The following is a 27194-nucleotide window of genomic DNA, read 5'->3' on the forward strand; positions in this document are numbered from 1 at the left end:
GTTAAGGAAGGCATTTGCTTGCTCATATGTTTGTGGCATGGGTAGCCAGAAGCAACATTTCTAACGTACAGGAAATAATTCAGTCTGGGTAACATGACACTGCAGCTCAACTTGTCTTCAAATGAGCTTCCACTGTTTTTTAATTCCATCCAGCATCCGCCATATGGTTCATAATTCCCATCAAGCCCAGGTCGTTCTCCGAAATGAAACATCAATGAATGGGTTAGCGGTGACGGTGTTAGAGCAGCACATGAGTTAACAGCTCAGGGTTGCTCACATCTCTCTGCTGCCCATCCGCAGAGCTGTGACAGCTCAGCTGGCTCCATGGCTCTGCTTCCCCGTGCTCCAGAGCCTCTCCCCGGTGGGACAGGCCAAGTCCAGGCTCTGCAGAAGGTGATGGCCCCAAAGGAACTCTCCCAGGGTCTCCTGCGTCCCGCCGGCTCACCAATATCCTGTGCGTAGGAGTGAGATCTGGTTTTGCACCTTGTTTCCTTTTGGCATGATGACAAATTGGGGGCCAGCTGGTGATACTGGAAACAATAGCATTAGAGACAGAGACCTCTCTCCCTCCTTCCTGCTAGCGAGGAGGAGGAGGCGGCGGTGGCGAACTCTCAGCCTCTCTGGCCAGTGCGGGAGGGAGCGGGACCTGTGGTGACTTGTCACTAACAGGGTTCGGGATCCAGCTAAAAGTGACAGAAACGTGTGCCTTTTGTGATCGCGCAAGGCGAGCCCCTTGTGTTTTTGCTGACCCCACTTGGCACAGATACTGTAGGGCCGTGGTAGAGCGATCCCACTGAAATGCCCCGATGATAACCACGGCGTTGAGATGCTCGTGATTTCAGCTCAGAGTCCAAGGCCCTTGGCTGCCCCTGCAACAGTGCTCCCGCTCGCTTGGTGACACCAGGTGACACCGTTCGCAGAGGCTCATCCCAAACAGGTGGGTCTCTGGAGCCTGAATGTCTGGAGGGTTGGTGACTTTTTTTGCATCACACAGCAGGGTTAGCAGTGCTCTGCCGTGTCACAGGTTTGCTGTCTGGATGCAGGAGTTAGAAGGTTTAGCGAATGTAAGGAGAGTGCCAGAATGATATTTTTAAAAATCATCCTTTTTTTTCGTTAAGGCCCAGACGCACAGCCCAGTAAAGGCAGTGGGAGGTTTTACCTTGATTGCTGTAGGAACTGGATTAGGCTTTTAATGAGCAACTGTTTGCCTTAGCTACACGCAACCTTTTTAATGGATATCATCCCTATTGTCAGGCTGTAACAGGGGAGTGGCAGACTCACTAGCTATCAGGGCTGGGAGTTGTGAGATTTGGGTTCTTCTCCTTTCCTGCTATTGATTTACTGTTCCTGCTTTAGCAAATCACATTAAATTCCCCGCCCTATAAAAAAGAGAAGGCCTGGGTATGTGCAAGCATAAAACCCAGTCTAGATAGCAACAGTGCATTGCACACTCCCCTCCAAAGGCAGCAGCATCACGCAGGAGCAGGTCAGAGCACTGCAGACGAGGATTGGTTTGTTCCCAGCCTTTTCTGTCTGGGTGTGAATTCTGCAATTAAATATGAATGTGAAATAAAAAGAACAGACTGCAAAGAGCAGACTGCAAACAGGAGAAATTTCTTGTTGCTTTTGGCCAGAGCTCAGCACAGAGCTTATTTGAAAGAATTGGGGGAGTTTGGTTTTTAGTCTGAGACTGGTTCTCAGTTTTCTTTAAATCAAGTGGCTGCACACCACCCTTGAATGGCAATGTAATGATATGTTGCAAACCACAGTCTGGTGATCCTGGAATTCCGTATAAGTTAATAGCAGTCATGGTCCACTAATCACAGCTAGGATGTTTTAAGCAACTGTCTTTGATACATCAGTTCAAACACACCGGAGAAAGCCTGCCTTATGCTGGCTTAGCGAGTAGATGAGTAGATCATTAGAAAGAGTGAGTAACCTGGTGGGTTTTATTGGTTCGTTTTGGTTTTTTTTCCCTTAATCCCAAGGAATTCTTGGGATCTACATACAGCGTTGCTGGGCAATCACAGTTCAGTAGCATGGTGATGGTTTTAAAGCAGCACTGGGTCAGATGTGGAGATAGTAGCATTTAATAACTTTCTAGAAGCAGAGCCTGAAGCAGTGGGGTCTGACAGGAGAAATCCTGTGCCAAAAACTTAGTCCCATTACAAATGCCGCAGAAAACTGGCAGGGCAGCTGCTTTGTGTGTGCGCTATGTCTGCCCTAAGCATCATTTCTTGTAGAGGTACCGAAGGCGTTGTGGTCAGTGTGGGGAAGGGTGCACCCCGTTATTTTGAGGCGGACCAGGGGAGAGCCCCTGTGCTCAGCCCCGTGCCTGCCCAGGCCCTGCCGTGTGCAGGGTGTCTGCACGGGAAGTGCTCAGTGTATTAGAAACCCCCAGGGAACCCTCGGAGCTGGGGCTGGTGATGGATGTCCAACAAGGAGGGAGACCCCCCCGCCGCCAGCACGAGAGCTTGAGGCATGTGCTCAGCTTCCTTCCTCTTGTGCGAGTGTTGGTGTGAGGTTTCGTTTATGTTGTTCTTTTGCAGGGAAAAGGGAAGGTGTAACGCCTGGCTCTCTGGCACGTTGTGTCTTTGGTAATGCTGATGTTTGGCTGATAATCATGGGTTAGGAACGAGGTCTGGGATCTCCATCAGCAGAGGGAACTGACTCACCATTGATCTATGTTCACTGCATCTTGTTGAAGTTTTTTGACCCATTTGATTTCTTAGGTTTTCTTTTGTGAAAACCTTCTTGATTTTTCTGCCGTTCAGGAGCAAAACATCTCTCTGTCTTTAAATATGGCAGATGGGGATTTCTTCAGATGTCCAACAGCTCAATTGAAGGGAGACCTCAGGAGACCTCTCCCCTTCTCTGTCCCCTTTCTCAGCCTGTCTTTTCATCTGCAATCTGGAGATGTAAGGGCTATAGTAATAGAGTGTCAGAGGAAGTAATTGATTCATCACACACCGAGAGAGGAGTCTGTTGCCTTCGGTGTCAATGGAGCTGAACCACAGCCTGGAAGGGTGAGGGAGGCTTGTAAACACTCCATGGCTGAGCTGGCAGGACAAAGCAGATGCATCACCGCGGCTGAGCGAGAGGGTGACACAAAGGGTTGCTTCGAAGAAAATCTTCCTGAACAAAGCAGTGGTGGGGCCCTTGTTTGTGGGAGAAAACAGGGACGCTCCCATCCTCCTGTTCCCAGAGCACACGAAGGAGAAAAGGTACCAACCAGCACCATGCAGCAGCCCACTCCCTTGTCTCTGTCTCTCTTCTATCTCGGTGTGGCTGCCACTCTGACCCGCTGTCCCAGGCGGGGCTGAGCTCACCTCAGGGCTACAGACCAGCCCCTGCAAGTGGCTAATTCCTCCCACACCCCCGGACAGATACTGCTGCAAACAGCCTGATGTGTGCATGGCACGGCGCTCACCCTCACCCAGGCATCGACTGTGCTCAGACCCTCGGCAAGGCTTAGTTCAGGTGGCTGTTGAGCTGCAAGTGCCCATATTTTGGGCACGTTTGGTGTGCTCTTTGCCCCAGAAACTGCTCTTACTACAAGCTTGCATGGTCGGGTTGGTGTGAAAGTGCCCAAATTAGCGGAGGCTGCGGGCCAGCCTTGGCAGCAAAGCTTTGCTTACTAGCGCTCGGCTAAGACAGGAGCTGGGCTGTGAATAGGCTGTGTCTGAGAAACTGCGGGGTCAGAAAGCCGTCCTGCGGTGGGCCGGTCCCAGGGTGACTGTCCATCATTAACGAGGGATGTAGGCAGCCAGGAGCGCGAGGGGGGCTGGTCAGGGCTCTGTTCTCGCAACCTCCTTTATACAACTGGTGCTTAATGAGGTGTTTGTTTCAGTTTTGCACCGAGAAAAGCCAGTGCAAGCGAGTGATGTGTGGCAAGCCGAGCTGCAAAGCTCCCGTCCAATCCCAGTTATTACCAGCTCTTTCGTTCTTCTTGGCGTGTTGTGTCTAAGGCCGTGACCGATATGGTACCGGCGAGGCGCGATGGGGCATCGCTCGCTATGGCTCCAAGGAAGGGGTTTTCCTCTGGGGACAGGGCTGGCACAGCAGAGCATGTGAGCATCCCCTAATCCTCACCAGCACCATCAGCCCGTGCCCGAACCATCCGCCACCAGGGCCAGCCTGGCCCAAACTGGTCTCCATCTATTGCCTGGGCTGTCGGGCACTGGATCCCAACAGGAGATGGGAGCCTCTCTCCCTCTTCCCCCCGCTGCAAAGCCAACATCTGCCCCCTGCCTTCTGCCCGCTCTGCTGCTTTTCAGCAGTAAATTTTCCTGTTGTGGCTTTTATCTTTTATTATATACATTTTTTTTTTCTTTCTGTTAGTGATCAAGTGCCTGTGAGTGGTGACAGTAAAATGACATAGAAACCAAAGTCTGATTTTTTCCACAGATGGATTGTGGCAGAAGGAGGAAAGTGCAAATGCAGTTTCTCAAGTGTCCTGCATTTTGGGGTATGAAAAGGTTGTGGGTTGCTTCAGTTCCCTTAGAGCAGCAACAGAAGGCAGAACACCAGAGAAAGGGGGGCTATTCTTAACGTGCTTTATGTATTTTATTCCTAGTTTCACCATGATTTTTTCCCCCCAAAGAATACCAAAGACATCTTGCAACAAAAGACCCCTGCAGCTAAAGATAGAAGGGTGAGGAATTTATAGAGATGGTTTCGGAGACAGAAATAAAATTAAACAGCCACATGTAACTCCTGAACCAACAGCCTGCAGACAACCCCTAAAGCGCACATTAGCACATCTTGTTTTCTTATATAATGAACGGTTTTCCAGACATGCCCCAGATGAGAGCGCTTCTCTACTCCAACGCGCCTTTCCGCAGAGATCTGGCAGTGCAGCTTGAAGAAGGAGCCCGAGGACGAACAGCAAAGCGCGGGGGAGCCTTTGCTCTCCCGTCTCGGGGTGGGCAGCAGCGAGGAGCGTGCTAGGAGCTGACAGTCCCTCCCGAATCAGAACTTGAAGCTATGTTTTGTTCTTCCCTTTGCAAGATGTATTTTGGCTACCTTTTCTTTTTTTTCTGCATAAGTTGGCAGTAACTGCTGACTCTTCCCATCAGTGGTGCTTGCACGGGGGTGAAAACAACACAAGGAGAATAAACAGAGGCTATTTGTAGTTTCCATTTTTTGTCTTCAAGGCATTTTTGAAGAAGTTTTCCAATCTGTTAGGGTTATTTTCTCTCCCTCTCTGTCTGTTTTTTTTCTTTTTCTTTTTTTTTTTTTTTTTTTAAATGGATTTTTCTAATTTTTCAGAAATTCTGGTCGGATTTTTGAGGAGATAAGAAAACAATCCAAAGCACAGTGGAATGATTACAAAACCCAACAATACCGTGATTACACAAGATGTAATTGGATGCGACAAATTGAAAACAAACTTCAGAGAAATCCTAAGCCATTTTGCACCCCCCAGGCCTGGCTCTCCCACTGCTACCATCAGATTTTGGTCATTTTAGTCACTGAAATCCAGTGAAATCCCTTCAGGTTCAGAGCAATGGTAGCCTGTTCTGGCTATTGCCAGGGGCGGTTATTTCCATCAAGGCAAAACACGGGCAAGCTCCGCCTGCTCTGTGAGCATCTTTTGCCTCAGCTTGGGCAAAACCAGCCCCACGAGCTGCAGACTGAGACCAGATTCATCTGTCTGATGTTCAGCCACCCAAAGTCCAGGTGCAGTCAGTGAGAGAGATTTAAACTGCCTCTGTGGTCAGTGCAGAACGATTAATCCCAGCCCAAGCTGCTTCTACTGAGAGCAGAGGACATTTAGTTGGCTAAAGCTAGATATGTTACAAGCTTTTTAGGTCTGTGCACAAATCTGTATCAGGATCTATGTCTGTGAGGACTGATTCTCACCCCAGGATAAATTAGGAGTGATTACTCTTAAAATGATGAGTTACACATGTGTAAAACCAGTTCACGTCAAAGGAGAATCCAATTCATCTGCTGTATTTATAATTAATTGCTCTGATTAAGGGCTGGCAGCTAAGATCAAACTTCATTGCTCTTGTTTCATTAGACAGCAGAGGTGCTTGCCTCTGCTAACGTGGCTATAAAAAAAAAAAAAAAAAATTTCAAAGTCCCCAGTAGCTTCTGCAGCAATTTAACCTTTGAAGGGAATGTCCTGCAGTTGCTCAAGATTGTTTACACATCATAGAAAAGTTTTCTTGTCTTTCACAACATAACCATCCATGAAATAAGGATTTGGTTTGAAGGTGGCATATGAAAGAGCATGAAGATGGGTGACGACACAGAAAAATTGACTAAGCCAGCTAGCGTGTACTGGACATTAATTCTAGCCACACCTTGATGGCAAAACAAGCACAAAGCTGCCGCTTCACCATTTCTTAACCATCTTTATACTGTGGCTGCTATTTCATTTTTAAGAAACAGCCTTTTCTTAGAGCGTGTTTAAAACACCTTATGCTTTTTATAATAATTTCTGAGAAACAAACCACCCGCCACCCTTTCAAAGGGAACAGTTGCATTTACCAGCTGTCATTGTGGCTAAGCTGGTTCCCCGCGCCTTCCCCCAGCTACCTGCAGAGTATTAACACCTGCTGAATTTCACTAGAATTGCCATTTCTCATCCTGTTCTCAGCAGATGCACTCAAGACACCATGACCTGTGGTTCAAGCAGACCAGAGGTCTCGCAGGCTCAGGTCAGCGTTGGGCATTCCCAAATTTGGGGCTGTTGGCGTGCAGTCAGTACCTATTTGTCTCTCTGTCCATCTAGGCCAGAGTCCTCCAGTATAATATGTTTAATCAAGGCTGGCGTCTATTCTTGGCTGTGCTGCAAGCTTCCCGTGCAACTTTGGGCCAGCGACTGCTCCTCTGCTTTCTCGTCTGCCGGGAGGTTCCCATCATTACTGTTTGCCAGGTGCAGTGAGCCCCATGGAAATGCTTATAAACAGCAGCTCTAAGTAAACGTTGGGGAAGTTGAGGTTGGAGCCTCGCGACTCTCCCCATCCTGGCATGTAGCAGCATTTCTGGAGCTCACCAGGGCTTGCGTGGGCACCTGGGAGCAGATTAGCTATTTCACCGCTGAAAAGGAGGAGGCCTTATAATCACTGCAGCTGGGGCTTGTTTGCCTTTATTGTGCCTTGCAGCCTTGTTTGGAGAGCCAGCAGCAAAGTGACTTAGGGAAAATAGAGAGAAAGGACTGGGAAGCAGAGAGGGTTGACTGGAGGAAAAAGCAAGCAAGCAAGCATGAGTAATCCAGGCATTAGAAGTGCTTTATAATTAGTTTATAAAAGCTCTCTTAACATCAGCAAAGCACTTTCTACTAGAAATCTTTAATAAAAATGCAGCAATATTTGTAAGCATTGTATGTTTTCCATTTAATTCTGTTAAACAGCTCCAAGAAGAGCATCTGAGCAATGCATTTTTCTCCTTTCTCAAGCCCCCATTGTCTGGGCAGTTAAAAGCACTTCGGCTTTGCCTCCCTGCCTCGAAACTCCCTGGTGGAAGCCTCTGAGGTGGTTTCAAACCAACTGTCTGGCCTTCCCACTCAAGCAACAGCTGAAAATATCCTGCCAGTGGAGGAGCAGCCAACTGCGGTCACCTTCCGTGCAAGAAGCCTTGGTTAATCCATGGACTACACTTGTGGGTTGCAGATGCTGCCCTCACATATTCATGGTTGTCTCATTGGAGAGGTGCCTGGATGGGGAGAAGTGGCCATGGAATGTGCTTGGAGATGGCGGTTTGCCCAGTGGAGGTGACACCAGAGAGGTCAGACCACAAGGGTGTTGGTGCACTTTGAAACAATGGGTTTGGTTATATGAGTGACATGCAAATTGCTGGGCACCGGTCAAGACCGTTTGGATGCTGTCGCTGCATAAACATGTCCCACCCAGCTGTGCCCTAGCCTGTAATTATCTGGAAATGAAACGGGTGGAGTAGAAAGCATCCCCAGGGTTGGGTTTTCTTCCTTCCGTTTTTTCTTCGTTTTTCACACGGGAAGAACAAAGTCTGGAAACCATGCTTAAGCTTAACAGAAGCAAAGGTCCAGCCAGACTAGATTTTAACATGGCCAGTGACCCAACGTGAGGGGAATGAGGTTTGTCAGCTTGTTTGATTGTGGGCCAAGGCATGGACACGACTGAAGCACACGATGCCAAAGGAGTCTGTGGTGGGGATTAGCTGGTGTTCTTGCTAAAGTTTGAAAGTTTCCTGGCTTGGACTGGACCTCTTTGGTGTTTCATTTTGAAAACCTAAAGCTCAATTGTTATGTTGGAGAGGAAGTAGGTGCTTCTGCTCATCTAGGCAGGAGTTATCTCCAGAGTGTAATACTTTCCCAATTCACACTCTGTTTATATGACCCAAAGGGGAGTTTTGCCTTATGGGAAGCAGAGGGCTAGGGCCAAGATTTTTTAACTGGGGAAGAAAACTCTCATGCATTTATATTCATTTTACATTTGGCAAAAATGGTTCTCTGACCTTCTCCTAGGGGCTTTTTTAGTTGTTTGTAACATTTGATTTATTAAGGATTAGCTCCAGTAGGAGAAGGCTCAGTTAGGTGCTTGGATGAAGCCAAACAGGGTTTAATTCAGAGAGGCAAATATTTCCTGATGATTTACTTCCTAGATTCATTCTTTTAATTTTCCATTTGCAGATTGCCCATGAGCAGATTGCAATATTCCCAAATTGTATGTATGATTGGAAGTTATTCACCCATTCAATAAGCAAATATTTCTCGGTCCAGAATTTGCTTCCGAAGCTGCCAGGGCTCCTACAGCACTGGGGGGCTCGAGGAGCCATGTGGGCAGCGTTAGCATGTTTGGTGTGTTGGCTACAGCCGAAGCCGTGATCATTACACTCAAGTAGTTGAATCCATGTACTGTGTTGGCGAGTCGTAACCCCATGAGGGCACAAACAGATGTGATTCCCTGGGATGCAGCTAACCTCTGCCTGTGCCATGCGAATGGCAGCTTTTACAATCCGCTCCGTTAACTGTTTTGCCAACATTGGTGTTTTTGCCAAATTAATTTTGTGCCACACATTGACAATGCCACTAGTAGCCTGTGGTCCTGCGGCACAGATGTGTACTTCAGGTGTGGAAGGGCTGCAAGCACACTGAAAGCAAGTAGTTATTTAGAGAACAAAATGTCCCTGCTGTTTGCTCAGTGCTGCTTTAAACAAATAGACAAACAAGGAGGGAAAAATTCTACTTAAAAGAAGCACTAACACTGCCCTCTATGTTCCTCCTCCCCGGGGAGGTGGTGGGATCAGGCCACACATGATGGACGTTAGCGGGGTCATGCAGGGTGCTGCTGGACGGTGTCAGGGTAACACGGGGTCAGGAGGTGACAGGGAGCTGCACAGAGCCGGGCAGAGAGAACAGATCTTCATTTACATCGCTGCGTGTCCACCCACCAGCGAAGCCAAATGCTCTTCCTGTGCGAGCGCCTCTTCTCGAGACCACTTGAATTTCACCGTGGCCAAGCCAACTGGGTCTGTAACGAAGTCAAAGGCTGGGTGAGCGCAGCAAGCGGAGTGCTTGGTCCGGCACGGAGAGGATTTTATCGGCAGGCATTTTGCTTCTGGCTCTCAGCCTGGTTTAGTCCCAGAAAGGAGTGAAACCGAAGCCGGCTGAGCCATCCTTCTTTGTGGAGGAGCACACTGAGTCCCTGTAAGTTTGTTTTGAGATTGTTGCCTGCCGATGTGTGCTTTACAGAACAGGAATGAGTCACATGAGGATCATTCCGTATCCAGCAAGCTACTTCTTTCAACTCTCCCTTCCCAAACAGGAGATCTTGTGACAAAGAAGAAAGGCCGATTCCTGGCAGCCTGGAAGTGCTTTTTCCTTCCCCGGCCCCGTGAGAAGAGCTGTAGCATGTTGTTGAACAGGTTGATACGAAGTGAATAAACAGTCCAAGAGATGGGCAGTTTCTGTAAATAGCAGCGTGCTGGCCAGAGAGGAGAAGAGGGATGGGAGAGCGCGGGTGTTAGAAAGCAACCGAGGAACAAGATGTTCACGTAAAAGCTGTTTGTTTCTTCACAGCACAGAGACTGATACTACCTTGCCATTAGTCATGGCCAAGAAAACATGAAGGAATCTGTGGGGGTTTCACCCTCCAGCCAGACGCTGCAACAAGCTTTTGTCTCTGCAGCAGGACGCAATTCTTCCAAACCTGCAGATTCCTCCACAGACTGTTGGGATGCCCAGGAGCCCTGCCGGTGGGCATGGGGCGTCACTCCGTGGGGTTTAGCAAAGGCAGGCTGCAGTTACAGGGCGTGCAAGGACCAGACAATGGTAAATGTGGTTATTCAGCTCTTATGCAGCGCTTCTCATTCACAGAAAAGCTTTGTTAGCACTTAATAGAGGAGGGTCAGTATTACTGTCCAAGGGCAAAGTAAGCGTACTGGCCACACTCGTTGAAAGACCGGTGTGGTGTCAGACAGTGCACAAAATAGCTGCCCACTCACATGGGTTGAACATTAACTGTTTGTCTAATGCTTGGTGTGTGCTTGGCCAAATCCCACCTGGAGAGTGGAATAAACGGAGCTATGCTAAGTGCATGATGGCACTTAAGGAGGGAGGTAAGGGAAAGAGAGCAGCCCCAGGAGAGTCATAGCTGAGTTTCTCCCATGCCAAAGGAGTCTTGTGGTAATGGAGGCAAATCGTGTCCTAAATTCTGCTTGTTAACTCTGAAGTTGAAGTGGACGTGGGCGCAATGAATTAATGATCTGAGGAGCAACAGATGAAGCGACTCAAATGTAGCCAGACAGACAGTAGGGAAAAAAATGTACTGGGAGGTGTGTGGTGTGAGTGACAGAGTCCCAGGTGCTTGTCTGGAAGATGTTCTGTGAAATACGCAGATACAAAGAAGTGGTTCCTGTTTGTTACTGCCATCCTGAAGCATCTCCCTGGCAGATGGTTTTACTGCCATTTCACCTGCCTCCACAGGTACGACTACATCGAGATCCGAGATGGGGACAGCGAAGCGGCAGACCTGCTGGGCAAGCACTGCGGGAACATAGCACCTCCCACCATCATCTCTTCTGGCCCTTCTCTCTATATCAAGTTCACCTCGGACTACGCACGGCAAGGTGCCGGCTTCTCCCTGCGCTACGAGATCTACAAGACAGGTGAGCGTCTGAGTCAGTGCCTGTCTCCCAGCCTGTTTGCCACGATGTTCTTCACAAGGAGATGTCTTTGGCCACCTTTTCAATAATGATATTTCGCACGTTCACCAGAGATGAAGGGCTTTTTGTTGTTGTTGTTAAATTTTTTGTCGCATCACATTTCGAAGAAGGTAAAGATGTTAGTGGTGCATGACGGTGTGTTTTTGGATCACAGTGTGGCATCAAAAGCAGGGTTCCCCGTTAAATGCTCTCTTGTATTCGAGGAATGGAAACATTTATCTTTTCTCCCTGGCATGTGTGGAGCTTGTTAGGGCTACGTGGGGCTTGTCCCTCAGGTAGGAGCTCATGGGGCTCTCCTCCTGTGGAGATGCAATTCAGAGCTGATCAATGCTGCTGTGTTTTCTCTCCCTGGAAGCGGGGCTTGTAACTGAGGAGTGCTGGTTTTCAAGGGACTGCTGTCAGCAGTGCTGTCAAGGGCTGAGATGGCACCTTTCCAGGCAGATATAAGAGGAACTATTCATAATTCTGTTTAATACCGAACTATTATTGAGGAAAGGAAAAGCTGCTCAAAGGCCTTTTAATAGTGTTTCTGTCTAAATATTTGCCAGAATTGTGTGTCTGGGAAGAAGGAGGCTTGAGAAAATAAAACCCACTCTGTGCATGCTGTGTGTGTGGGGGTGAGAGAGGTGCCAAGGGAACAAGAGTGTGTTTTGCACAGGGATGCGGACGCCTGCCCTGTGCCCACGTTCCTTCGGTGGTGCGTTGGAAGAAAACACGCACGTGGCTTTCACATCATCGCATCCAGCATGGAAAATATGTCCGTGTGTGGTGAAGGAGCACAGCAGGGTCACTTACCTGCCACATCACAGGTAGATGTGAATGCAGAGACTCTGCTGCAAGAGGATGAGAATGGGGCTCCCCAAATTCGTTGCGAAATGGCGAGGACAGGAGGTGTCTGGGGGTTCAGGTGGATGAGGCAAGTGCTGTTGCTGGTGGTTGCCTGGGCCGTATAAGTGGCCATTGAGCTGTTGCGGTGCACCAGCTCACCACCGCTGTTTGTTAATGGTTAAGGCGCAGATTAACCCTGAAAGAATGTAGTGGTTCGTCCAGCTGTCGAGGCTTGCTGAGGCCAGTTGCCAGCACGGAGGATGGCAAAGAATGCCCGTGTTCAGGTGGGAAGAATGCTGGCCACCCCACCTCAGCCTCCCTTGCCAGTCTTAGCCCACCAGCCTGCGCTGGGTTGTGTGTGTCCTCACATCATGTCCATGCCCTGAGTGGTGTGGCCAGGCCAGGCTGAGTGCGGCCGTGGGAGGGGATGGCAGGCAGGAACCCTGTCTGCCTGGGTGGGAGCCAGCAACGGGCCAAATTCGTAGGAAAGGAAAATTTTTGTTGCTGCTGGTAGGGAGGGAAGGGAAGCAAGGGCTGCTGTGAGAGAGAGTGGATGTGGGATGGAGGCTGGGGCTGAGTTTGTGTCCCTCGGTGTAGGTCCCTGCAGAGCTGCCCTCAGCTCTGAAGTGATGTTGGGGCTCCTTTTGCCACCACAGCCCACCCCATCCAGCCTGGCAAGGTGCGTTTTGGCAGACGTGCAGGGATGAGCCTGCCATCCAGGGGCACCGCCAGCCCAGCCCCTGTCCCCCTGGGGTCCCAGGGAGGGCAGTGGGCAGTGCTGGCCGCGGGGCCACCGCAGCACAAGCAGAAGTTTCCATCTGAGCTGTCAGGGTAACCAGCAAGGGTGTCAGCAGCTTTAAAGGTCATTGGATTGCCATTGTCCACATCAGTAAAGGCAGCATGGTTGTTGCTTCTTTCTTTCGTAAAGGTGACCTAAAAAAACAACTGTTTTCAACAAAGCATTTATTTCCACACCTTGTGCTAAATTTCCCCTATCGGAGTGTGAGAGAGGAGCAATCTGCATACAAACAACTGCATACCAGTCTTTGAATCCCCTGATGGGTACCAGTCAGCGGTCTGTGGGCTGGTCCAGCCTCCCTGCTGCTGGCTTTGTGAGTCAGCTCGGCAGGGCTGGCCTGAGCTCTCCATCCTGGGCATCAAAGTCTCCTCTCGGGCTGGTCCCTGCCAAAGCCAGCTTGAGTCCTGTTGATTGTCTGCAGCTTCCTTATAAAAAGCTGATCATTGTGTTTGCTGCCATCAGCCAAACCGTAGACAAAGATGCCAAATGCGATAAGAGCCCCACATGAGGAAATTGTTGTTGTCTAAGGCAGTGACATAGTTACGTCTCTCTCCTGTCTCTAGAGGACAGTCCCTGACTCCAGGTTTAGTCTTTGATTTTCTTCCTAGCTCAGAGCTTGTGTTATTTTCCTTATTTATCTGTTTGTCTTTCAAGCTCTTATCCCTGTTCATGGCGTTACACTGTGATTTGTGTTTGGCCTTATTTTTTTGCCTCTGCATTTTACCCCACAGGTTCACATCGGAAAAGCTGGCTGCTTCATTAGGTAGTCAATTAAGAGCCTCTCCTGAGTAGCTCTCCAGCTAGGTGCTGCATAATGCAGTACTGGGATCCTGCTATTACTGCGGGCTGCTGGCCTGACTCCTGTAGGTTAATGCTGAATTGAATAACAAGTCTCCCATTAGGCCCAGGAAGGCTCATGCTGCCTGGAAGAGCTGGAGCAGAAGGGTTTGTAGAGGAGAAGGAGGGTATCCCAGTAAAACCGAAGCAGAAACCTTTGCGAATGCTAATGCTGGGTTGCAGCAGCGGCTGGCAGCCTAACATCCCCTTTCGCGTCCAATAGCTTCAGGCTGCAGATTTCTGTTGCCTATTGTCCTGTCTCCACAGCGCAGCGGTTTCAAAGTCACCGTGGCATGGATATGACACAAATTCCCCTTTCCCCGGCCACCCCGAGGCACCTTGGCTGTGTGAGAGGGGGCACCGAGCTGGCCCGGCTGCAGCCGAGGCCAGTGCTGGGGTCAGCAGTAAATAAGAGGCAACATTGTCTGCCCTCCTCGCCATGCAAAGGTCTTCCTTAAGGACAGAAATAACTTGCATTTCTGGTGCGGCCGGCTCAGTCTGTGAGAAAGAGGGCTCTGTTCCTCCTCTCAGCAGAGGCAGCCCTGCCACGGCCCCGGTTGCCCCCACTCTTGCCGTGGCCACGTTGCTGGGGACGTGTTCTGGATCTGGCCCTCGTCACTTGCATGGGTCTCGGGGGGCGGCAGGTTAACCGTGCGCTTCCCAAGCGTTTCCAGCTAACAGTGGAGACATTGGCACCCTCCCCCGGACCCTTTCACTGTCTAAATATTTGCGCTTCCTGGTTTTCTCAAGAGGAAACCGAGGCACAGATGTCCGTGCCACAGTGGGAGAGGCTGCAGGAGGCCAGCCCCTGGAGACAGGTTTTTCCAGAGAGATGGCATCCCCGTTACTCCTCTGCCTCTTGCCGGGCAGCCCCCTCCCCAAACGGGGGCTCCTCCATCAGACCTGGAGCTGCTGTGGCCCTTTGGCCACCACCACTGGCGTGGGGGACAAGGCAGGGTGCTGGCCTGCCGAATTGCAACCGTGGCTTTGGATAGGATCACTGTCCTAGTCCTGTCGTTGGAGTAATTGGCAGGAGAGGATCAGCGGTGGCAGATGGGTCACATTTGCAGAGCTGTCTGAGGGATTTAGACACAGGCTGTCCACTCCAGTGAATGCACAGACTTGGTCTCTCCACCTGTGGAAAGCTTTGAACATCACTCTGTTGGTCCTCACAGGAATTCACACAGCTCTCGGGTCACAAGACATTTCCAGAACTGAACACACAAACCCTCTAAGCTCAAAATTGGGTTTCCACAGTGTGTCAAGCTGTTGGCATTAAGCTGCATTGTTGCTAAGGCTGTGGGTTTTTCCCTGCCTCTACAGGCTCCGAGGACTGCTCTAGAAACTTCACTGCCTCCAATGGCACTATTGAGTCTCCAGGTTTCCCTGACAAGTATCCGCACAACCTGGACTGCATCTTCACCATCATAGCCAAGCCAAAGACAGAAATCCTCCTCCACTTTCTGCTCTTCGACCTCGAGCACGACCCGCTGCAGGCGGGGGAAGGAGATTGCAAATACGACTGGCTGGACATCTGGGACGGCATCCCTCAGGGTAAGCTGTGGGGTGATGTGCTGCTGTCCTCAGCCTCTCTTGGTGTCTCGTGGGACACTCCAGGATAGCACTGGTCCTCCCTCAGGGAAGGGCAGTGGGTTCACGCAATGCTCGAGCACCTCCCCATCCTATACCAACACCAAGAAACAGAGCAGATTGGACCATTTCCCAGCAATTGCAGAGCAGTGCCTGCTGCAGTAGATATTTCTGCACGGTGCTCTGCATGGCACCGGGCCAGCAGATATAAAAAAAATCCCATCCCCAAAGCCTTTCTTTTATCCTGATCAGTCCTGCTAAGGCATCCCTGCCGAGTGATGCCAATGTGCTGGTGACCCAGGAGGCTGGTGGAAAAGGCGATGTTACCATTGCTGCTCTTTCTTTTGCAGTTGGCCCCTTGATAGGCAGGTACTGTGGCACTAAGATGCCGTCGGACATCCGCTCAACCACCGGCGTCCTCTCGCTCACCTTCCACACGGACCTGGCAGTGGCTAAAGATGGTTTCTCTGCTCAGTACTACTTGATCCAGCAGGAAGTCCCAGAAAGTAAGTTGGAAACGTGTGTGTTTGACTTCAGGCAGTCATATCACTGTTTTTTCCCCAAGTTTTCACTTGCCACGTGCAAGAGTGAGGCAGGCAGGAGTGTGTCCAGGGACTGGTCCCTCACTGGCAATGCAGACAGCAGTCACACTAGGTGTGTTCTCTGTTTCTCATAGAAGTGAGATTTCAGTAGGTATCACACTTTTTGACCTTTCTTCGACTTTTCACTTGCTTGTGAAGTCTGCTCAATACCTTTTGGGATAGAATCCTTCACGTGTGTGCTCAGCCCAAAGGATTTAGGGGAAGACTTCAGCCCAGTGGGTGCAGCAGATGGGGGGAAATACTCTCTGCCTCTCTCTGGTTTTCCAAAAATTCACAGCCCCAAACTACAAATTGGAATTTCTTGGCTAATTAAAAAATGCCAATAGCTCTAAGAATTTCAAACCAAATATGTTTTAGATCCCTTATTAAGGGAAGTAAATTGTTGTGGAGTGAGGAAGTAAGTTGTGTGTTTTGAGAATGAAGAGCATTTTGATTCTTTGTGATAATGCTTGCAGGCGAGGAAAGATTCAGTTTGTTTTCCCATGGTATTTTTACATCGGAGCTGCAGTTCTCGACCTCTCTTTGCAGTGAATCTGTGATATGACAGAAGAAGCCTTCAGGACACCCTCAGTCCCAGAGGAAGAGAGGGGGTCCATGACTGAAGGCCCATGATGGAGAGCAGGGTAGAACAGGGGTTGTGCAGCTCCAGGGCAGTTGGGTTACAGGCTCTTGCTCTGTGATTGAGTCAGGGTTGTTCTGCTGAGGCTGTGAGAGTTACAGACAAGCACGAGCTCTTCACCGTTACCTATATCCACACTCAGTTGATCTGTTCTTTAATCTCCTTTCTAGTCTGTCTTTAAAAGGATTGGGAAATAAAATGTTAATGGCACACAAAGCTTGAGAAATCAAGCACGAGAGCTGGTGTAAAATTGAAACTTTAATAATACCACTGAGATCTCAACTCGGCCCATCATTTCCACATCAGGTTGACTTGGCCACATTAAAAACACAAGCAGTTTGGTGGAGCCCTGTTGGTTTACAGCAGCGACACCCTTGGACCCTTGCAGTATTTCCTATCAATATTTACTTTGCTATTGTTTTTTACAGGACAGCTGCCATAAAATATATGAGATGGGCAATAAGATTGAGCTAATTGTGACTTTTAAAGCTTTAGAAGTGAGGAAACCCAAAGGAAAGCATACCAGAGTCTTTCATAGTCTTGGCTGGTTAATTCCTGTGGGCTTGATACCACATATAGCACACGCACGTGTACACAGACATGTACACACATGCATCTATGCTCTCACGTGCACACAAATCCTTTAGACCTTCCCATTCTAGGCCTTGACATTCCTGCCAGCAGCATGGCAATAAGCACCCTCCCATTATGCCTGCACATACTGCTCGCCTTGTCAATGCCTAGATTTCAGCACTGGCCTTCAAGAAGATGCAGAACTTTGTGGCAAGGGGACTTGGCACGTCTTGGTGGCAATGGAGAGAGGGAAGGGACAGAACTGTGTCAAAACTGTGCAAAGGTGAAGGAGATAAAGAGGGAAAGGTCTGGACTGTACCAGTTTTCAGGGGGCCGTGCAAACATAAAGCTGACCCATCTTTAATTTTTCAGTGCCATCTGTGAGCACACACAACCTGCAAGATGGTGGGGATCTGTTCCTCTTTCCAAGCAGGCAGCTTTGCTTGGGGTTAGCTGGGGAGGAGAGTCCAGGTCTGCCTTCCCCTGGGGAGTGAAGTATAGAGACGGTAAGCTGACCTGCCTGTGTGTGCCCGCTCCAGATTTCCAGTGCAACGTGCCACTGGGGATGGAGTCTGGCAGGATCTCCAACATGCAGATCAGTGCCTCCTCCACCTACTCAGACGGGCGATGGACCCCTCAACAGAGCCGCCTCAACAGCGATGACAACGGCTGGACCCCCAACGTAGACAGCAACAAAGAGTACCTCCAGGTACGCACGCTTTCCAGCCCCCCTCCCCTCTTCCCTCACCAAATGGAGCGTCACGCTGTTAAACTGACCCTTGAGCATAAGGCTTATTGAATTTTTTATTGCCTCTGTGGCTCACGGGGAGCAAGCAGCAGGGGAGCTGCGATGCCTCCGTGAGGTGTGACAGGCTGGCTGTCCCATCAGCACGCCCACACCAGGGCTGGCTCGACCCGCTGTCCCTCTCCCACCCCCTCCTTCCTTCGCGAAACCTTGATGGACTCTCCAGCACACCGACACAGTCTGAGAGACCTCTGCCACTTACAAGGGCCACTGACTCCGCCACTGGCCTGAGGACCGAAGTCTCCCGGAGGCACGTGGAAAAAACAACTAGAATAACATTTATCTCATCGGTGATGCAGGGAGCGTGTGTGGGCTCATGTCAGGTGGGGGGCTGGCACAGCAAAGGCTTCCCCCAGGAGCTGGTTAGAGCCGCAGTCTCTGTCCGCAGAGGGTTCCTGGCTGTGTCACATCACCATGAGGCAGTGCTTGCTAAAGGGCACTAGAAACGGGAGGTGGTGAATGTCATCGCCTCTAGCAGATGTCTCATTCTTCATTCATGGCCGTGCTACCAAACCAGCTCTGCTGACCTTTCTCAACCCACATTGTTAAAAAAAAAAAAAAAAAAAAGAAAACCAGGAACTGCAGCACTTGCTAATCGGACATCAAGCTTTTATTTTACGTGGAAGAAGTGAGCTTCTGTCCTGCTTTAACGGACACGAGCTTCTGTGCAGATCCTGTTGCTTGTTCTGAGGCAGAAAGAAGGGTTTGTGATAGTCCCATATGGACAGACATCAAGATTCTTAGTCTTCTCTTGTCCCGTGGTCCTGTCTGCACGCATCCTGCTGAAGTCAGCCTGAGGAGGTTGTGCCTGTTGAAATGTGCGCCCACAGATGGAGTGAGACAGACTGAATTCACGCCTTTTCATTTTTCAGAAACAGAGCGGGGAACTAACTAGCCAGGCTGGGCTCTCCGGTGGTCACCACTCTCTCTCTTGTCCCTTTTTCCCCCGGAAAGGTGGACCTCCACTTCCTGACCGTGCTCACAGCCATTGCCACGCAGGGTGCCATCTCCAGAGAAACCCAGAATGGCTACTACGTGCGTACCTACAAGCTGGAGGTCAGCACCAATGGGGAGGACTGGATGATGTACCGACATGGGAAAAACCACAAGGTAAAGGCTTTCTTGTCTCTTTTGCATGCACCTTGGTGAGTCTTGCAGCCGATGGGAGGGAATAGAACAAAGGGATTTTTACAGGCCTGGAGGGTTTAATCTGTGAGAGACCCTTTTTCTGATGAGGGTTAAAAGACTGACGATGCTCTGAGCAGAAATAGTCCTTTCTCCTTTGCACAGCAATGAGGAAACACTATTCCTTGGAAAACCTGGCCGCTGTTGCATCTTTCGTGGTGGTGAGAGGATGTTATTTGACTGCAAATGAAGGGGAAAATGCTTTCACAGCCTGTGTTTTGCCATACAAGATTCATTGAACTTTTATGGCCATAACCCTGTCTGCATGCTGGGTTAACAATCACAAAACCACATGAAACTGTACTTTAGGAATTATTGAGGCCCGGAAATGAAAGGGCACAAATCCTAAGAGGGCATCGCACCATCCCAGAGGACAAAATGAACAATAAATAATAAGGAGCAATTCAAGCTGCCAGAGACGTGGTATGCGCACTAGCAGGCGCGGTCGGCAAGGATGCACTGAGCCCTGGGAGCTGCTGCACGTTCTTGCCGTGTTTCTGGCAGGCACACAGAGATGGCGAGAAGGGTAAATATAGATGTTCAGCCCTACCAAGCCTTGCAGGTGCTGCTGCGTGGCCAGGCAAGGCAAGCTCGAGGTGGTCTGCGTGGGAGCTTTGGCAAATGGGGAGGGGTGTTAAGGCAGCCATGGTGCCGGGCTGGTCCTGCTCCGTCACTTGGCTTGGTAGTGTGGTTGTCCCCTGTTAAGGGCACCTCGGGAAAGCCCTTCCCTACTCATCTGTGGTGCCAGGTCCTCCCTGTTGATGTGCCATAATCCGTCTGCGTGAACTCAGTGGCTGGGGTCCCACACACCTCCCCCCGCACGCACGTCCCAGCAATTTGTGCTTGCTCAGCGCTTCTGTTAAATTAGCTGTCCCCTCCCTTTGCTGGCACAGTCACTGCTGGCATGAAATGCAGGAGCCTGCCTTGTCCAGGATTCATCCAGACATTTCCTTCCCTTCCGGGCCGCGTGATTTCCCCTTCCCCGCAAGTGTGTCTCACGATTCAAATTCACGCTGCTTCCCAGAATGAGTTCTCTCTGCACAGAGGCCCCTAGCAGGGTCTCATACCTCCAATATTTGCAGTATTTAAGCTCCTCGCATGCTGGTGAGGTGGTGTTGGTCCTATTTTAGAGGTGGGGAAACAGAGGCACAGAGCAGCCCATAGGAGAGTCAGGGCTCCTCCAGACCTCAGGCGGGCTGGCTCCGGGGCCACAGCTCGTGGCAGAGCTCACATATAACCCTAACGCAGTGGCCATCCACCAACGCAGAGGCTCTGTGCTCTCTCAGAGCCCACTGGACACGGCAGACCTTTCCACGAACCAGGGCTGCCTCTTCTCTCCCCAGGCAGCCCATGGAGACGGCAAGTTTGACGTCTCACTGGGACCGTTTCTGCAGGCTGAGGGAGATGGGAGATTGGCGACACACCAGGCAGAGAGATGGGTTAAATGCGCAGTTTAGCATTTCGAATAACCACTGGCATGGAGTATAACTGGGGTGAGAATCTGGCCTGGAGGATGGTTTTAGTTGCAGGGGTGAGTAGATGTCCTGTCCTCGCAGTCCTGGGTGTTGGACACTGGATCCTCAGCCGGGGTAGAGCTGGATGGCACGGCTGGTGTCAGTGCAGCTGGGCCAATTTACGTCACTCTAGTGAGCCCCTAAAGCCTGGCCGGTGTCGACTCAGAACAGTCCCACAGCCATGTGAATTGCTACCATTTCAGGATTTGGTCCTTGATCCTGTCAGCTTCTTTCTGCTGTTTTCTCTCTTCATAAAAAAGAGGAAAAATCAAACGTCTCCTTTTTTCACTCCTTTATTCCCCTCTCACCTCATTCCCATGTTCTGGCCTCGATTTAGTAGACACCTCCCGAGGCTGGAGGATAAGGAATTGCTTTTTGGTGGCTCACCTACCCCTTGCATCCAGGTTCTGCTTTCCCTCCCCTCCAAACGACTGGCCCCTCGCTCACGGGCCCAGTGCTGGGGGGCTCTGGCCCCCCATTCCCTCTCTGTGTGAATCCCCACCGTTCCCACGTCGGGCAAGCTCCCAGATGTCTGCGTCCAAGGTGCGGATTCCTCCCTGCGTCAGTGCGGCGCTCCGCACGGTTCTGCAACGGTGGAGCAAACCGTGCCAAATAGATTTGTCAAGTCTGCCGCAGCTTGATTTGGTGCCATGAGGAGCGGGGAGGAAGGGGAGGGGGTGGACAGACAGAGACTCTCTATTCCTCTATACACATCTAGATATATATATATATACATATATATATATATATACACACATACATATATATATATGCACATGCATACATAGGCATATGGGGTGTATCAAACACTGCTCTGAATTTCTGCCGGCTGTGTGGGCCGAAAGCAAAGCTCTGCCATGTTATAGGCGGGTCAGCTAACATTTACATCTTCATCAGAGAACTAAAGCGAGAGAAAACCAGGGAGTGCTGGAGGGGTGGGGAGGGGATGATGGTCTCTGCAGAGGATGGGGAGCTCTGGCCTCCTCTTTTTCGGCCCCTGCTTCACTTTCCCCTTGTGTTTCGGAGGAGTGTGGGGCCGGGGTGTTTCCCTGCAAAACGCGATGGCTCGCCTTTGAGTCCCCAGCCGCTGGCTCTCACGGTCAGGGAAACGGGAAAGGCAGGATGAAGCAGAGGAAAACAAGATTAATATGCGCTCGCAGCAGACAGGGCTGGCTGGGCTGTTTCCATGCCAAGTGCTGCTGCCTTTCTGAGGTGGGGAGGCAGTGGGAGAGCAGCAGTCTGCAGCTGGGTGGAGAGAAGCCCCACGCTCACACCTTCCAGCCCGCTCCCCGCAAAGGGGAGCACACCCCGGAGGTCCCCCTGTCCAGGGGGTGATGTCCGTCCTTGCTCAGAGCCTGGGACCGTGGGGAGAGGCTAACCCAGCGACCTGGCCAAAGGTGCTGAGCTGTCTTCTTGTGTGTCCCCTGAGAGGAGATGGGGAGGAGAGCGGCCACCACCACGTCTCGCCCCGCATTCGCCCCTTACTACCCACCGGCACATCCCCGTGGGACAGGGCCAAATAACCCCTGCCCCAGAAATTCTGCTCTGACTCTTGCCCTCCCTGTTGCATCCCCCTCTGTGTCATCCGGGGTTGGTGGCCCCAGAGGTTATCTTCCAGGAACCAACCATGGTGTGAGCACCGAGATCTTATCTAGTGGTTTGCAAATGTCTTTAGAAAACAACAACTCATTCCTGAACCCAAGGAAGGAAAGAGCACCTGGCAGGATTTGACCTTTTGATTTTGGCCATTTTCTTTGGGCAGATTCAACTATGAGGATTTTATTGGAAAACAAAGTGCTCACCCATTCTGATCCACTTCCTTCTTTGTAGGGTCTTGAGTTCCAGCTCCTGTGAGGTCTTAGCCACTTCGTCTTAGTAACCGCGGATCATAAGTATCATCTGGTGTGGTGAGGGACCAGGGGACGGGGTGGGTTTCAGGATTCAGGGTAGGTTGGGAATGTGATGAGTGCTCTCACTGCCTCAGCTGCTCAGCGTGTAAAATGGAGGATGCACCTGAAACATTTGCTTTGAGAACCAATAGAAGTCAATGGATAAGAAATGGCAGCAAGATCCAGCTGATGTGCATTTTCCATTTCCTGCTCATTTTGATGGCTTTGTACTTGTCATCAGCTGATCTTCCTGGGTGACATTTCAGGTGGAGGCAAGAAGGCAGGTTGAATTGCTGCGAAGAGCCAAATATCTCAGCTGTGCATGGAGCTGGGGACATCAGAGGTGTTTGGTACTGGTGGGGAATATTGAGGATGACTCTTTGGAGACCTTTGTGCCTTCCCTTCGGAGCATTCCTCTGTACTTTCAGTTCTTAATGAGCTCTCCTGTGTTCATTCATCTGGGGAGGGAGAGATTTCAGCCCTGTGGCTTCTTTATCTGGAAAACTCAGGAAAAGCTTGTGTGATCAGCTAGAAGGCCACAAGTGCTTCAGCACAGAGACATCATGGTGCAGAAAGTTTGCCCAGAAGCATCCCCAGGTCCCAGCCTGCTTTTGCAGGCAGGACAAAGGCGTCAGGCTCTGGGAAAGGCAGCCCCGTGCATTCACCCTTCCTGCAGTACCAGAGGAGATTTACAGCCCTGGATTTCCTAGCAAGGCTACAGCTCTGTACTTCTGGGCCTGATATCTCCTTTGCAGGCTAACAGAGTGCCACTCGTGTCCCTGGTGACTCCCAGATCTGAGTGGAGCCTCTCAAAGACACGGTGCTGGCAAGCCCAGCCCTGCACGCTGTGCCTTGCCCAGATGGCTGTGATTCACTGAGTCTTGCCAAGTATCATTTTTCTTTTACCTCCTTGTTCCTGGATTTAATAAATCCAGAACTATCTACCCTCCACTCAAGCCAGAATCCTCCCACCATCAAACATGCCCCATTTTATGCCTTCCCTATCTGACAAGGAAAATAATCTCCCCTAATTTTCTCCTTCATGCTTCTCTGTCGAAATCCTGAAGCCCTAATCCTGTTAGCATGCTCTGTTCCAGGGCTCTGTCTCCACGGGAGTAACATAATCCTGCAGTAAATCTGGTGGGTCTAGAGAGACACATACATACGGATGAAGGCAGGGCTGCTGCCATCCTTGGCCTTCTGCTCTGCCTCCCCCAGCCGCTTTCTTTAGCTCCCCAAGAAGTTGCATAGTGGCCAAACAGCACAATAAATAAAGTGGGAGAGAGGTTGACTCTCTGCCTCACTGCCTCTTCAACTTCACGGCGCTTTTTGTCTCCCTGTCCTTCTCTCTCTTCACTCCAAACTGCTGTTGGCACAATTCCCATACTCGCTGGAACTAATGCAGCTTCAGAAATTCCCCCATCACCCTGTGGCAGTTCCAGCGTGTCAGAAATACAACTTGTAAGTGTTCGTGTGGCGCCTGCATGTGTGTGCACATGGAAAACCTGCCCAGTCCTCCTCTAGCCTAGACATCATCTCCCATCACTTGCTTTCTGCAGCAAATTAATTAAGCAGGTCAGCTCTCATTGATTATCAATTTAATTTTACATGTAGACCTGCCGACTGGACTAAAACGGAAGTAAACATAAAGTATGTGGGGAGGAGACGGGCAGATTTTTGATGCAGCAGTGGAAATGATTTCCCTTGACTGCTTCTTGGAAGGTGCTTTTAATTTGTTAATGGTTTTCCCATTCGTCTTCTGTCTCTGTCACTCTTCAGTGTGTGTGTGCGTGCACGTGCGTGCGTGTGCCCTCTGCTGAGTGTGTATCTGTCTCCCTAGATCACAGCCAGATTTTTTTTTTTTCTGCTGGTGTAAATTACTGTGACTTCTTATACTTCGATGGCGATATGTTGATTTACACCATTCAAAGACTTGGCTCAAAATATGTGCTGAGTGGGATGGGAAGCAGCTAGGATGGGAGGAATAGCAACGTTCTATTTTGGTAAGGGGGAAGAAATCTTTGCTTTCTTGGCGCTCCCAATTTCACACATTTTCCTGCTAGTTCTTCCCATGCCGCGAGTGCTAATTTGAGGCAGGATGCAGAGCCTGTTGAAGTCAATGGGACTCTCCACGGTGCACTCAGGCTCTGGGGTCGGTGTTTTCAGTGCAGATAAACCATGCGCTTGGGGTCTGATCCTGGTCAGGGCATCGGGACCTGCGGGCTCGTAATGCCTTTCCCTTTGGGACAAGGCTGGAAGGCAGGAGGACCCCGCTTCTCTAACAGCACCCAGCACCTGCCCTCTGAAAATGGCCCCTCGGTCACGCTGAACAGGGTGCGAAGCAACAACTTGCTCTGATCAGTTGGTGCTTTTCAGAAACAAGGTTCGCTGGAGCAGATCCTGCCAAAGCGGCTGATCCTGGAGCTGGAAGGTGCCGTTTCTGCCCTCCCAGACTGGCAGTCCGGAGCGTCGAGGTCCCCGATTCAGGGTTACGTGGCTTATTGGATGTGATCTAGTCTGAGGAAATTACTGGGCCCCAAGTGTAAAGCAGAATTGAGGTTGTTCTCCTTGGAAGCAGGTGGTTGGGACTAAGGTCGTGTAAGAGAAGCTTTCAGCAATGCATGTGGTAGTGATAAAGTTTTTGGGCTCAGTCCTGCTTCTGCTTTCTGTCAAGCTTGACTTTGCAGAAGTCAGCAACAAATTATGCTGGTGTAAATTTGGATTCTGGTCCCTGATGCTCATATGTGTGAAGCGAGCTAAAAAAGAACAAAACTGGGAATATGTTAAACCAAAAAGAGCAGCAAACCTCATCAGTAACTGTTAAACATGCTGGTCCATATGCAACCTTTGGCTCGTGGAGTCTTCAAAGTGCTGATGGTGGAAAGCGTGGAGAGGTTGCCAGGAGAAAACTCCCCTGGGGGCTGGTGCCCCCAGACATCTGCTGGGGCCACCATTGGGAGCCGCCCCCTGGGACAGAGGGACCTTTGGGCTGACCTGACGTGCTGCTCCTTGTGCTAAAATTGTCGCACCAGCTCAGATAAACGTTTCCTGTCCTCCGGTGTTGGGTTCAGAGGTAAGGTGTTGTGTGTCAGCTTCTGTGTTGACATTAAGCTGGAGGCTTTGCTGTGGTGTGGAAATATATCCTTTCAGCCTGTGTGTGTGTGTGTGTTCCCACTGGTTTACAAGATAGATACACACACTTGTGCCTGGAGAGTGCTACACAGCAACCACTCTTCCTATAGCCCTCCTGCTGGAAAAAAGAGTATTTGGTGTCTGCTGAGCGAGGAAAAGGATGGGAAGTAGGGTCAGACAGGATAAAATAGGATATTAAAAACACATAAACCATGCTGTGTTGCTAAACGGTAGCAGCATGATGTATATTCTCCAGATTAGCATTTCTGCTCAAGTTCGCACCAACCTCAAGTCCCAATTACCATCCGGATTTGCAGCCGGGGCCGGCTGTGGGGTGGCTGCTCAGGGCAGCCTGGTACAGCCACTGTGCCCCTCTGCAAACACCCTCTGCGCCCTGGGTCGAGGGAGAAGAGCCTTAGCATGTGCCGTCTGCAGGCCTAGAGCTGTCAGAGGCTTATAAAATGCGGCTTAACCGCTATTCAAGGCGAGAGGCCAGGATCCGGCCTCATCCCTTTTTCTGCCCTGGATCACAGGGATCTGCAGTCGGATTGTTTGACTCTTGGCTCCGACAGGAGATCAGTGCCAGAGATTACACTCTCCTGCTTCGCTCTGAGATAAACTTAGTGGGAGCTTCTGTGCTTAGCACGGCATGTGCAGAAGAGCCCGGACAACATCTCAGTGCAGATGTGGCTGCCGGCTGAGATCGGTGGATGCTCTAGCCCTGTCCTGAGAGCCTGAATCCTTGTGGGGGAAAGTGAGCAATGCCTGCAGCCTCAGTCTGTGAGCTTTAGGGCTTTATGCTGGGGGCAGAGAAAGGGTTGAAAATGGTCCTGGTCCGACTTATTAAAGTAACGGGAAGGAGAGGTGGATCTAACGTCCGTCTGGTAGTTATTGATTGTGGCCATCTGGTAAGGTCACAGCCCTTTCATATCATGTCGGATCATAAACTCCCTGGAAAAGCTGTGTCTGTGGCAGGCTGCGTGTGCGCCGGAGAGGCAGGAGCGAGGGGCTGGCTGGGATGGCGGCTCATGGCCCCAGGCAGAGGCAGCATCCTCCCTGGTCATGCTGCCGCTTGCACACGGCGTTTCCTGGTCGATCTTGGTGCAGAGGATGTGTCAGAATGTCAGCCCGTTTACCTGCAGAGGGGAGGCAAGATCTCACGCAGCGTTTGTTTGGGGACATCTGGCCTTTTGCATTGGAGCAGCTCTAGGTTGGGGGGTTAGCTCGGAGCAGCTGTGGCTTGGTAGTCTGAGGTGCCTCGAGGTGCTGTGAGAGGCAGCAGGACAGCAAGCTCCTGGGGCTCCTGCCTGGTGAGCAAGTCCTTCCACTATGCTGTCCTGCCGGCGGCTCTGCCCTCCCTGCCTGTCCTGTTTTCCCTGCTGAGATTATTTCTACTGCTGATCTGGTTATTTCTTTCTACCTGGGGAGGACGTAACCATATTCGTGCCCCCTCTCCCTTGCAGACGTTTCAGGCCAACGAGGATGCCACAGAGGTCGTTCTCAACAAGATCCACAGCCCAGTGCTCACACGCTTCGTGCGCATCCGTCCCCAGAGCTGGCACAACGGCATTGCCCTGAGGCTGGAGCTGTACGGCTGCCGCATCACTGGTGAGGGTCCCCTTCTCTCTGTCCCTCCCACAGCCTCTCCCAGGCTGCTGTCCCCC

At 50.7% G+C, this 27194-nt stretch overlaps 1 protein-coding gene across 6 annotated transcripts in view; it reads left to right on the plus strand.

The window, feature by feature from the left end:
• Positions 1–27194, plus strand: part of NRP2 (neuropilin 2) — an 83508-nt gene that overhangs the window by 15991 nt on the left and 40323 nt on the right. For all 6 annotated transcript variants that reach the window (XM_065637342.1, XM_065637344.1, XM_065637343.1 and 3 more), the window contains exons 3-8: positions 10919–11100; positions 14945–15175; positions 15562–15717; positions 17545–17714; positions 18765–18920; positions 26994–27138. In XM_065637342.1, coding sequence (XP_065493414.1) covers positions 10919–11100; positions 14945–15175; positions 15562–15717; positions 17545–17714; positions 18765–18920; positions 26994–27138 — 1040 coding nt within the window. The remainder of the gene's footprint in view (positions 1–10918; positions 11101–14944; positions 15176–15561; positions 15718–17544; positions 17715–18764; positions 18921–26993; positions 27139–27194) is intronic.

Source organism: Caloenas nicobarica, chromosome 6, assembly GCF_036013445.1.
Source record: "Caloenas nicobarica isolate bCalNic1 chromosome 6, bCalNic1.hap1, whole genome shotgun sequence".
NCBI classification, from domain to species: Eukaryota; Metazoa; Chordata; class Aves; order Columbiformes; family Columbidae; genus Caloenas; species Caloenas nicobarica.